Raw genomic sequence first — 12,863 nt, 5'->3', positions numbered from 1 at the left:
ACGATTTTTTTTTACATTTGCCTCTTCAAAATCTTGGTGCGCCTTATACTCCGGTGCGTCTTATACTCCGAAAAATATGGTATATAACGTTTCACCTAAAATCCCATTCGCCTGCAAATTATATCACCCTCTATACTTCACTTAAGGATATATGAATGGCTCAATACTCACTTGTGCATATTTTCCACTCCTATAATGATCATGATATAGTATGAAATTCCACTTTGTATAACAAAATGTAAGGCATACCTAGGAAGAAAATATTATGATGATGGCTTATTAATCCAAGTACCAATTCAGTTTTAATAAACAGAGAGAAATAAAACACTGCCTGATCTGCTCCTTTGTTGATAAACTGTTATCTATTAGAATTAAAATAGAATTTCAGACACATGGAAATTACTCTGAAGCCATTTTCACCCATTGTACCCAAGTTTAATAAATGGGTCCTGTCACAATCCCTTTCTTTTGAGAATACACCAGGGACGTGCAGTCACTAGAAGCAGGGGAGGCGTGGCCTCACCAGTCATGAGGAAAAGGAAAGAATTTTAAAGATTTTTTAAAAAATAATTAAAGCCAAGGTAGTTGCTGCCAGATTCACAGTGACTTGGAACAGTGCTTTGTGTTAACCATAGGAGGAGGCCAGAGAACTAGGGGCCTCTTTTGCACAAGGAATTTTTCGCCTTTTAAGAGTTAAGGGTTAACAAGCAAAAACTTTTGTATGCAAAGGAGGCACGTGTTCTCTCGCCTCCTGTAGAGGGCATTTTTAGAGGCTTTTTAGAGTTCTCTGGGAGCAACTAGCTCAGTCTGACAGAGCTCTGGATTTTCAAGAGGGCAGGGCAGGCAGAAGCAGAGTTGAAATCGTCTCTGAAACAGCTGGAAAAGGTGCGTGTGTGGGGAGGGGGGAGGAATTCAAAAAGTTTGATCGGAAAGCAGCAGGGGAAGGACCCCCCCGTATGGCAGAGGAGCTGCTTTCAAGCCTTTGGAAAATATATCCAATCCAACTTCTGTGTTTGTGTTTGAGAGTGAGTGAGTGAGAGAGGGATCGAAGTTCTCCGTGTGCGTGTGTCTGTTTGAGAGAGGGGGGAGGGAGGGAGGGAGAGAGGGAGGAAGGAGGGGGAAGGAGAAGAAAAAGAATGGGAAAACTTATTTTGCAAGGGGGAAAAATGCTGTCGCTTTAAATCGGAACTGAGCATGCCTGGCTGTGGAATTCTGGGAGTTGAAGTCCACAAGTCTAAAAAGCTGCCTCACCAGCCCTAAAGCTGACCGCACGTCACTGGAATACACTAACGTTTTGAGAATGAAATCCAGCACTCTAATACTAACTCTAAGAAATAAAAGCACTGAAATGAAAAATCGAGCTACTTACCATCCAAAGCAAAAAAGTGCAAGATAAAGGCCCAATAGTGTGGCAACAACATGCCTTATGAACGGACTAGTTTTGCTTGAATGTAGGTAAGTTCGAAACCACACAGCAGCCAGCAAGGCAAACAGTTGGCACACTACAAAGTTGACCTGCAGAGAAGAGACAATGATTAAAAACGTTAATATTCATATAATTCAGTGTTTCTCAACCTTGGCTACTTGAAGATGTCCGGACTTCAACTCCCAGAATTCCCCAGCCAGCATTCGCTGGCTGGGGAATTCTGGGAGTTGAAGTCCAGACATCTTCAAGTAGCCAAGGTTGAGAAACACTGATATAATTATATGCTGAGGTGATTTTCTGTTTATGTAACAACAGCAACAACAACAGCAACAACAACTGAAAACAACAACAAAATAAAAGTGGCACACTTTTAAAAAGCCATACTTGATAGTCATAGGGATTGTTGAGGAAAAGAACGGTATTAAGAATTTATTTCAGAAACTTGTATTCTGTAGATATATCCAATGGCAGCTGTAGCTTTTAGAAAGGCTGGAGAGTTACAGTCGAATTTAAGATGCATTCTTTTCTCAGAACAGGGTCCCAAAGCAGACAGCTAATACCTGAAGATATTGCTCAGCAGCCTTTTCACAATTTCAAGTGCTAAAAAATTTAAGGCAGGGAAAGGATAATAAAGGAGAACAATGTTAAAGCATAGCTGCCATGGATTAAAAAATGCAAAGTAAGGGCATATTTAATAATCGCTAGCATTGTAATTCCATGCAAAGGGAGCTCCAAAGATTATTGGAAAGAAGGTGGATATATAGCACCAGATGCCCATTTCTGACTCAGCAGAAATGGCAACATAGAGAAATTGCACAGCAAACTTAGAAATAAGTTGAAGAGGGAGTTGAATTCCTTTTTTATTAAATCAAACACAGTACTGAGTTTCAACAGGCCTTCTGGCTTTTTCAGAAAGTCTTAAAACCTTGGATAACTAGTTAGTTGAACCTGTCAGGAGCTGTCAACTAACTGTTGGTTGATGGTTAACCTTGGTTGCCATTATGTTTTTTTATATATATTGTTGATTTTGTATCCTTAGTTTTTAAATTCTGTTAGCATACCCGAAATTGTTATTGCATGTTGGGCAACCATATAAATGGATTAAATTCAGTGGTGGGTTTCAAAAAAAATTGGAACCTACTCTGTGGGTGTGGCCTCCTTTGTGGGAGTGGCTTGCCGACCATGTGACCTGGTGGGAGTGGCTTGTCGGCCATGTGTTCTCTCTCTCTCTCTCTCTCTCTCTCTCTCTCTCTCTCTCTCTCCTTCCTTTTGTCTCTGTCCCTTTTTTCTTTTTTTCTTTCAACTCTCTCTCACTCTTTTTATTTATTTATTAGACTTATATACCGCTTCATAGGGCTTTCAGCCCTCTCTAAGCGGTTTACAATTTTTTTTTAGCAAATTGAGTCAGCAACTTGCCCCCACAATCCGGGTCCTTTTTCTTTCTTTTTTCTTTTTTTCTTTCTTCCTTTCTCTCTCTCTCTCTCTGTGTCAGTCTCTCTCTGTGTGTGTGTGTGTGTGTGTGTGTGTGTGTGTGTGTGTGAGAGAGAGAGAGAGAGAGAGAGAGAGAGAGAGAGAGAGAGAGAGAGAGAGAGAGAGAGAGAGAGAGGGAGAGAGAGGTGGGTTTCAATTTCCGGGTCCACTGGTGGAACCTCTTCTAACCGGTTCAGTAGATTTTGACGAACCGGTTCTACCAAATAGGTACGAACTGGTAGGAACACACCTCTGATTAAATTTTTTAAAAAATATAGACAATAAAATATTGTGCCAAGTACGGGCAGCGTGCTCATGTTACGGAGCATTAAATTTATCCCAAATGTTTGTTTATAACCATGACTCAGTTCAGAAATTTCTTTACAGCAGATGCCATCACTATACAGGGAAACGGCAGCACGTGTCCTGTAATTGCCATTTGGTGTTTTGGTAAATAGGATTTTTTTTTTCCCTTATAAATTTTCTTACGATTATTGCTTTTTTAGCTTTGTTGTATTTGATTTATGTTTTGACTGTTAATTATTGTAGAGGGAGTCAGACATTTGGTGAATTGTGTAATTTCTAAACACAGCTAGTCTTTGACTTACAACCATTTGGACATTTGAAGTATAACAACTCTGAAAAAAGTGACTTATGGCCAGGTTTCAAACTTATAATCTAGCAATAGCAATAGCAATAGCAGTTAGACTTATATACCGCTTCATAGGGCTTTCAGCCCTCTCTAAGCGGTTTACAGAGTCAGCATATCGCCCCCACAGTCTGGGTCCTCATTTCACCCACCTCGGAAGGATGGAAGGCTGAGTCAACCTTGAGCCGGTGAGATTAGAACCGCTGAACTGCAGGTAACAGTCAGCTGAAGTGGCCTGCAGTACTGCACCCTAACCACTGTGCCACCTTGGCTCTCCGTGACCGCCTCCTGCAACATACCTCCCAGCGTCCAATAAGATCGCACAGGGAGGGCCTTCTCCTGGTATCGTCGGCCATACAATGCCGCCTGGCGGCTCCTCGGGGGAGAGCCTTCTCTGTTGCTGCCCCGGCCCTTTGGAACGATCTACCCCCTGAGATCCGGACCCTCTCCACTCTCTCGGCCTTCCGAAAGTCCGTTAAGACCTGGCTGTTCCGGCAGGCCCGGGGCTGTTGATCTTGACTGAACTTCAGTCCCATTATACCTGAGTGCATGTTGTGTCTTTCTGTTTTTAAGTTGTACTGTTCTGTGTTTTAATTCTTTTTTAATATTTTTTTAATTGCTTTTATGTAAGCCTCCCGGAGTCCTCCGGGATTGGGCGGCATACAAATCTATTAAAATTACAAATTACAAATTACAAAATAACTGTAAGTCACTTGATCAAAATTAGGAAGTTCTGTATGCCGCAGTATCCTTTCTAACCTTTCCAGCCAGCTTCCAACAAGCAAAGTCAATGGGGGAAGCTGGGTTTGCTTTACGACCATGTGATTCACACTTATCGACTGTAGTGATTCACTTAATAATGATGGCGAAACCGGTCATCAAATTGGGTGTGGCTTCATTTAACAACTCCCTTCTTAGCAGAGGAAATTCTGGTGCAAGTTGTAGTCATAACTCAAAAGCCACCTGTCACCAATTTATCGCTATCCCTAATTTAAAAAGGGAAGTGTAAACAAATAGCAATAGCAGTTAGACTTATATACCGCTCTAAGCGGTTTACAGAGTCAGCATATCGCCCCCACAGTCTGGGTCCTCATTTCACCCACCTCGGAAGGATGGAAGGCTGAGTCAACCTTGAGCCGGTGAGATTTGAACAGCCGAACTGCAGATAACAGTCAGCTGAAGTGGCCTGCAGTACTGCACCCTAACCACTGCGCCACCTCGGCTCTTCACAAAGGAATCCTAAGAAAGGATTGATATTGGAACTTATTTATAAATGCAAGGGTGGGGACAGAATGAAGGAATGACTTTTATCTACTTGTTGTTCTCCAACGGAAGTTGTGCCAAGCCAGGCTCCAAAGTTAGAAACACGCTCAGTCACAGAGGAAATATCCTTGGGTAGAGAGGTAGAATTAAAAGAATTTGGATCCAAATCCCTTTTCACACATGCGCGTAAGCACACACACACACACACATTATTTTGGCAAGCTAGTTATATCTATTTGCCATTCTCAAGTATATCCACAAAGCAAGTTTCATCCTCTCTTAGATCTCTGGCTCATCTCTGCAGAGCTATAAAGTAATTTAGACATTTCCCCCTTTTCTTTTGGGGTGTTTGTTTAACATGTAAATAGAGCAAATTAAGGCTGCGATTCTCAAAAGAATTAGGGTAGATCCATAGTCACCTTTGGCACAGCATGGCAGAAGATTTGCCAAGGCTTAAGAATCTGTGTACTGAAATATTTCCCAGAGATTTCTATCCGAGCCATTTTTTCTCTTATGTCTAAGTTACAGAAAGTAAGGAAAGCTGTTCAGCATCGCAACAGCATTTCACTTGGTTTTGCACCATTAGCAAGTGCGGCATCTGAACAAACAATCTTATGTCCAGAGTGTGTGGCCGCTAAACTATTTAAGACACAATGCTTCTTACTGTGTCTTCTTTACAGAATTACCCAGGGTGGGGGTGGGATGGGAAGGGAATCAAATTCCCTACTTTCCAAGGTCAGGAAGCCTTTTGAAACCGTTCTTGCAAAGCTTGAAATACTAAGGCTGACTCAACCTCACTGTAGTAATGTTACTATTCAAAGACGCTGCAACTTACAAAAAAGTTCCAGTGGATTCTTAAAAGAGAATCCACATTAAAACTGAGATGCCTTAAGCCTATGCTTAAGATTAGGAATAATTTAAACTGTCTAAAGTTTGTGCAACAGCAAGAAGCTGAGTTCAACGCAGAGATCTTATTGACTTTCTTTTTTTTTTAATTTCCTTTGTTTTAATATATTTTAGACTGTGTTTGTTAAAAAGCTACACCGTGTACGGGCTCTGGGAAGTCGGGGGGGGGGAAGGGAGGTGGGGTCTTAGGGGGGAGGGGGGAAATATAGTATGTGCTAGATTTTAAAGTAACACGATTGCACCTGTATACTGTTGCTCTTTAATTCTAGTGTAAAAATAGGACAAGCTGAATATATTGATAGATAGTAGAAATACACCGAAGGGAGGAGTAGAGGGAAAGAAGAAAGAGGGGTAGAGAGGGTGGGAGAGAGTATTGGAGGGAGGGTGAGAAGGAAGGGAGGGAGTGTATTGGGAGAGAGGAGTGATAGAGGGGGAGGGGAAGTAGGGTAGAGGGGAATGATGGAGGGATGAAGGAAAGTTGGAGGGGGGCAAAAGAAAGGGTGTATGGAGGGTCGAAGTGGTACATTGGGTTTGTATTTTGGGGGGTATTGTTGACAAGAGGAATGGCTGTGTTTATTGTTTAATGTTATATGGCCCCGGTTATGCACAGTATATATGTGACTGTACGAAATGAAAATGGAAAATAAAACACATTTACACAAAACAAAACTGAGATGCCCAAATCCTCTAGTGATCAAAACTAAGAATAGGCTCTTTGATTTGTAAAATATATCATGCATTAGATTGTCCTAGAGCTAATAAACTTCATCTCACCTGACATGCAATCAATAAAGTTTAGCAACTTTATATAAAAGCTTTGCTTTATATAAAAGCAAAGAATGACTTAGAAAGCTTGTGATAAACCTGAGGTCATAGCTTTTGGAAATTATGTTTCAAATTTCCATTTACACTTTTTTTACAGCATCATGGGGCCAGGCAAAAAAAAGTGTTATTCGTTCTAATAAACACATATTACAAAGAAAAGGACCAACACTTCTTAGACTAACATTCATTTGTACAATTAATCCTTCCCTAGGAAAATGTAAGGTTGGTTTTTTTTTCTTTGACATAAAATATGCGCCAATGCAGCATGTTGTGTCTGTGTGCATATGTGTTTCATATCAGTGAAAAATGCAAAGAGCAAAGATGAAAACCTATAGAATGGGCAAAAATCCCATTAAACACACTAAATAACGCATCTGGAAGACCAGTGAAACTGAAAGAAAATATTACTTGAGAATCAGACTTTCCAAAATTAAATGCCAATAAAATGAACACTATTGTCAATACCTCTTCATTGGGTAATTAGGAAAGAAGACCACGAGACTCCATAGGTAGAAATCAAGTGTACTTTTACTAATTATAAATGATTAAAGGCATAGCGAAGCGAAGTCTGATTATTTAGGCGCGAAAGCGATGGATATATAGAATAGCCCATTCCCCACCCCTTGGCATCACAGTTACAGTCCAATCATAATTCTCCCAAGTGTCAGGTGTGAGATAACTTCAAAAGGCATCACTAAGATGGAATGTCGGTGCCGTTAGTCCTGGCGGGAATCTCCTACGCATGCGTAGTCTGACAGGCAGCTGAGCTCCAGAATCTTCCTCCAGCACAATTAGTAACCCCTCCCAAATACCATGCTCCCCCCTCCCCATTTCATGGCAGCCGAAGCAGCAGCAAATCAGAGGCTGACAACTATACTGTAAATTGGCACTTTTTCTAAGAGGGGATCTTTCCATTATGTCTTTTATTATCAGCTATGTCTAATCCTCTTCCCTTTCTTCGTCTTGCAGAAGCTCTCCAAGATTCACTCTGCAATGCAAGTGGGGAACTTGTAACTTTCCAGGTATAGGAGCCAAGGTGGCGCAGTGGTTAAATGCAGCACTGCAGGCTACTGCTAGATCAGCAGTTCAGCGGTTCAAATCTCACTGGCTCAGGGTTGACTCAGCCTTCCATCCTTCCGAGGTGGGTAAAATGAGGACCCGGATTGTTGTTGGGGGCAATATGCTGACTCTCTGTAAACCGCTTAGAGAGGGCTGAAAGCCCTATGAAGCGGTATATAAGTCTACTGCTATTGCTATTGCTATTGCTGAACTACAATTTTCAGAATCCTTCCTCACCAACAGGTTTTTAAGTAACATTTAGGACACAGGTTCCTCACTCAACTGTCACTTAAAAACATTTCACTCTGCTTTCACTTCATGCTTTTACTTAAAACAACTTGCGGGTCGTTAGGCTCTGAAATTCACTATAAGGCAACATTTTACTTTTTAAAAAAGAAAGGTATTTGGGTATATCCTATGTGGCTGTGCTGCTTATGTATTTAAAGGTATTTAAACCAATTAAGTATGAAAGAGAAGATGTAAAAGGTTCAACGAAGGAAAAATTCAGGTTGATATGGAACTTTACAGGGTGAAAATAACTTGTATCAACTCATGGGCTTTAATATTACTATAAAAAGATCAAATAATTAGTTTTTCTTAACTAAAAGGAACAAAGATCTCTTAAAAATGTTCATCAGCCTGGCAACACTTAACAACACCTATTTCTAGATGAAAGAAATTAAAACTTCTCTTGGTTCTGAATTGGAGCGGGGAAAATGAATATTTTATTAAACTAGATTTTCTATTTTAGAGATTTCAATCTTTATTGAAAATAAGGTATTCACTGAAGTATTAAATTATACACGGTGTAATGAAAGGCCAACTATTACATTCAGGAACTTGTAGAATTCAAAATAATGAGATGGTTTAGCAATTCTAAGTATCAGATTTTACTGTTGTGCTAGCTGCTTAAAATGGATTTCAGAAAGGTTTATATTTCCTTCCCATCTATGGAGAGGGTATGATTCCATATTGAGGTTGATACACAAGCCCACATAAATAAGCATTTTCCAAGAGAACTTAAAATATTTGGTAACTCAATGGGAAATCAGCAAGTTGTTCAGAATGCAAGACTTTATTATTAAAATGAAAAATTAAGATCTTTCCAATCTCTTACTACACAGTTCTATCAGCATGTTTAAGGAGACTTCGGGTTGACCAATTCGTTAGTACAATATCATTAGCAAATAGTTCTAGTTCATGTTCTCGTGCAATTAATTTCACCGATGGAATTTTATTTTCTGATGGAATTTTATTTTTTTGATGTATTTGTATTGCCAATCCTTCTAATGCTGATAAAAATAAATAGGGAGAGATAGGACAACCTTCTCTTATTCCCCTTAATAAATTGCATTACTGAAAGAAGAAGCAGTGGCAGATAATTGGTTCGGTTCCACCACAAAACCGTGTTCGACTAAAGGGCGCTCGACGAAACTGCGTAGCTGACGTCATCACAGGGCGACAACAGCGCAGAGACAGAAGCACGCTGTAAACGCTAAACCTAAAATTAACCCCTAAACCTAAACCTAACCCCCCTAAACCTAATCCTAAACCTAACCCTAAACCTAACCCTTAATCTAACACTAAACCTAACCCTTAACCTAACCCTAAACCCAACCCTTACCTTAACTTGAATCGGCTTGCTTTCAAAGCGCTATTTAAAGCGCCCTTCTTTCTCCGCGCTCGCTGTTGTCGCCCTGTTGATGATGTCAGCGACGCGGTTTAATCAGGCGCGCTTTAGTCGAGCACGGTTTTGTCATGCCACGAATTGGTTCTACGAGCAAATCATCCCCCACCTCCTCTTCTTTAAGGGTCAGTGGAGGATTGGGTGCGACAGCCCGGCCCTGGCCGCCTTTCTCCAAACCCGGACAGCACTACTCCCGCCTCCCTGGTGTCCGATCTGCAGCAAGCAAAGCGCCACTTCAGCGGCGCTTATCTCCAGCCAGGCTACAAACCACGGGGAACAGAAGCAAAGACCAGCCGCCACCACTGCTACCATGCTGTTGCTGCTGGTGGTGATAGTAATAGAAGACATGGACACATCTTCGCTGTATGTTCTGCTGCACCCAGTTTTGTGGGAAGCAAAATGGGAGGCACCCTGCCGGCAGAGACTCCGGGTGGAAGGTGAGTGAAGGGCGCAGTAGTGGGAGAGGCTGGCCATCCCCGAAGCCAGCTCTTGAGGAAGGAGGCAGAGATGAGGCCCGGGGCTCACTTCCCTGCTTCCTTCCTCCGAGAGCTGCGGGCAGCAGGTTGCCACCCATTGCAGGTGCCCAGGACAGCTCGACCCCCGCCTCCCTGCTGCCTCCAGGCCCGTACAACTTCCCCACCAGCCCACCAACCTGGGAACGTTCCTAGTTCTGCTGGGTGGCCGCTCCTTCGTGCCCCGTTGCCGGCTGCAGTTGGGCTTTTGGTGGCCCCGCTTTATCCTGGAGCCCCTTCCCAGCTGGGAGACACTCCAAGACAATCCCGCCACCCTGGCCAGGCGATGAGTTAGTCAGAAGCCCACGCACTGCCGCCATGTGACTTTTCCATTTCAATGAGAATTTTTCTAATACTTCTTAAATTCTCACTGAAATGGAAAGTTTAAAAGAAGATAGTCAATTTCTGTTTATAAATCGGCAGCCGGCTGGGAAACCATCCCCGGGAGCTGAGCGGGTGTGGCTTCGGAGGCTGAAAGGGAAGCTGTGCCCCCCACCCACCCACCAGGCGCCCCCTCCCCTTCTTGCCGGACTTTTGGAGCTTTCCCACCCACATTGCTCCCCCGCCTCGGCTGTCCAAGGTTGGCAGAATATTCCTGAGCGCACTTCACCTCACTGTGATCCGAGGGATGTTCTTGTCTTGGTAGGACATCTTACCCACGAGGCTGCGCCTGCAGTGCATCAAGGAGAGCGGCCTTTCTGCGCTTGTCTGAAGAAGTCCATCCCTCCCCCCCCTCCGTTCCTTCTCTTTGAGAAGCGGTTTGCAAAGTCCTGGTTTGTGTCGTGGTATGACACTTTTCAAATCAGATTTAAATGTAGCTTCAAGTATTGCAAAGGAGCAGAATGATGAAACAATAGTCAGATAATTCCAAAAGAAAAAAAAGAGCAAGTGTTATCAAACTAAGAAATTCAGTTAGATATATCTTGATTCTGCTCCTGCCTTTCATAGGCTCACATACACTTTCACTCCGTTTTCTCATTTTCTCACATACGTGCAAACACAAAAGAAACAACAGCATTCAGACTAAATACTTACAAAGGAGATAGCGAGAAACCTACATAAGTTCACTGCTTAGATAAAGTTCGGGGCTTAGTATTTTACGCACCAAGGAGCAAGAAAGTAAAGTCACTTTATTTGTAAACGCCGTTACAAATGCAAAAGTAAAGAAATTACAAATGCTACCTAATTATTTTGTTACTCATACATATATAAACAGCTTTCCATGCTTTGAAAGTATTGATTAAAAATCCTCCCTCCCACATTACTTTCGTTACGTACAGAATGCCGACCTACTGCAGCTTTTCAATTTACAACAATTAAAATATCTCAGCCAGTACTTGTGCCAGATGTTTTTCCCATTACAGATTTAAGTTACTAATGCGGGACTTGTTAGGGTAGTATTTGACCCAATTTTGTTACAGTTCTATCTAGGGAGATAGTTCCCACCCTAAAAAAAGAATACAAACTGATTACAGAATCTTTTTTCAAATGGGAGGATCCCCTCGTGTTTTATCTAGCCTTAGAAAGGGCCATTGTTAAGGCTATGATTCAGAAATGAATAGCCATATAAAGGTTTGATGAATGCTTGCCTAACCGCTATATAAACAAGAATGGGTCAATTTATTTGGGAAATATGTACTTTTCCCATCTGGTGAATGGTTAGTAAGGCAAACAGGGATCGATTTTCTATTCCTCCCACCTATTGAAACCAGGTGGGTGGGGATCAAAGAAATTTATGCTGAATTTCCTTTGAAAGAAAGCTCACCTGACTTCAAATGCAACCTTCATTTTGCAGTAAAGAGGACAAGGTCATTGCACTCTGCAAATATATTTTAGGCTGGATATTTTTATTATATTAATTCATCATGTCAATGTATAGCCTGCCTTTCTATGCAACGGTGTTGAGTAAAGCAACTTTTTAAAAAAAAAATTAAAAACCCGCCAATAAGACAAACAGTCAAGGTCAACCAGACACAGGTAAATCCAGGACTTAAAACCGTTCATTTAGTGGTTTTTCAAATTTACAACGGCATTGAAAAAAGGGACATGACCGTTTTTCACACTTAACAACTCTCGCTGCATCCCCATGGTCACAGGATTGAGATTTGAGTACTTGGCAACTGGCACATTTTTATGATGTTTGCACTGTCCCATAGTTATGTGTTCTGACCCCCCCCTCGTCCCACACCAACACACACTCCGAGCCAGAGATAAGTTACGGCATTTAATTAACAGACAGACAGGTCCTTGGCAGCAAACCGGCACAGATAAGCTTGGGCAGCAATAAACACAGATAAGGCTTGGCAGCAATCCAGCATGCCAAACTCACCATAATGTTCTCCGACATTGATTCCTGCGTTGACTTCTGCAAGAGGGGTGTCTGCACAAGCAGTCTTTTTATAGTCTGGAAAGGAGCCTAATGACCACCAGCTGAGTGCAGTTACCTCCTGTATTTGCGCAACTGTTCCTGACGCCTATTAGTTCTTCGATGGCATGCATCCAGGAACAACTCACTGCTGGCATCCGGCTTACTCTCCCTTGTCTCCTCCCCACTAGTCCAAGGCTCAGGTGCCTCCTGGTGGCCAGTCAGCCTCTCTGCGCCCTGCTCGGAGTTGGAACCCTGTCCAGGGTCCTCCACATCCTCCAGAGCCGACTCATAGGGCCCCTCGCTGTCGGAGTCTGGTGGTAGCTCCAACGGCTCCTGCTGGGCCACAACAGTTATGTAATCACCATTTGTAACTTTCTCAGCCAACTTCCAACAAGCAAAGTCATTGGAGGGGGGGGGGGGAGTCAGATTTGCTTAATGACTGAATGATTCACTCAACAGCTGCTGTGATTTGCTTAACAACTGTGGCAAAGTGGTTGCAAAATGGGAAAACTCATTGAACAACAGCCTTGCCTAGCAACAGGAATTTTGGGCTCGATTGTGATTGTAAGTTGAGGACTACATGAGATGTTAGAGCTCTTTTAAAGGCCATTTTAATAATCATCATCACCATTAAAGGATGAGTTACAAAATGATGGAAACACTTGAAATCTTTAACCATATTCTTTATCTTACAAAGG

At 42.2% G+C, this 12,863-nt stretch overlaps 1 protein-coding gene across 2 annotated transcripts in view; it reads right to left on the bottom strand.

Moving 5' to 3' along the window:
* The window catches only part of MBOAT2 (membrane bound glycerophospholipid O-acyltransferase 2), a 94,727-nt gene that overhangs the window by 64,093 nt on the left and 17,771 nt on the right, over positions 1-12,863 (bottom strand). The window contains exons 2-3 of one of the 2 annotated variants that reach the window (XM_087702783.1): positions 1,370-1,515; positions 172-249 (exon numbers count right to left, since the gene is read on the bottom strand). The exons of the other annotated variant lie outside the window; for it this stretch is intronic. Of the exons in view, the coding sequence (XP_087558909.1) occupies positions 172-249; positions 1,370-1,515 (224 nt within the window). The remainder of the gene's footprint in view (positions 1-171; positions 250-1,369; positions 1,516-12,863) is intronic. 2 annotated transcript variants of the gene reach the window in all.

This window comes from Thamnophis sirtalis, unplaced genomic scaffold (assembly GCF_051295495.1).
Source record: "Thamnophis sirtalis isolate CommonGarterSnake01/CBP01778 unplaced genomic scaffold, rThaSir2_p1.2 scaffold_16, whole genome shotgun sequence".
In the NCBI taxonomy this organism is placed as follows: Eukaryota; Metazoa; Chordata; class Lepidosauria; order Squamata; family Natricidae; genus Thamnophis; species Thamnophis sirtalis.
The sequence above is the reverse complement of the archived record's forward strand: the minus strand, read 5'-3'. Positions and strand labels throughout refer to the sequence as shown.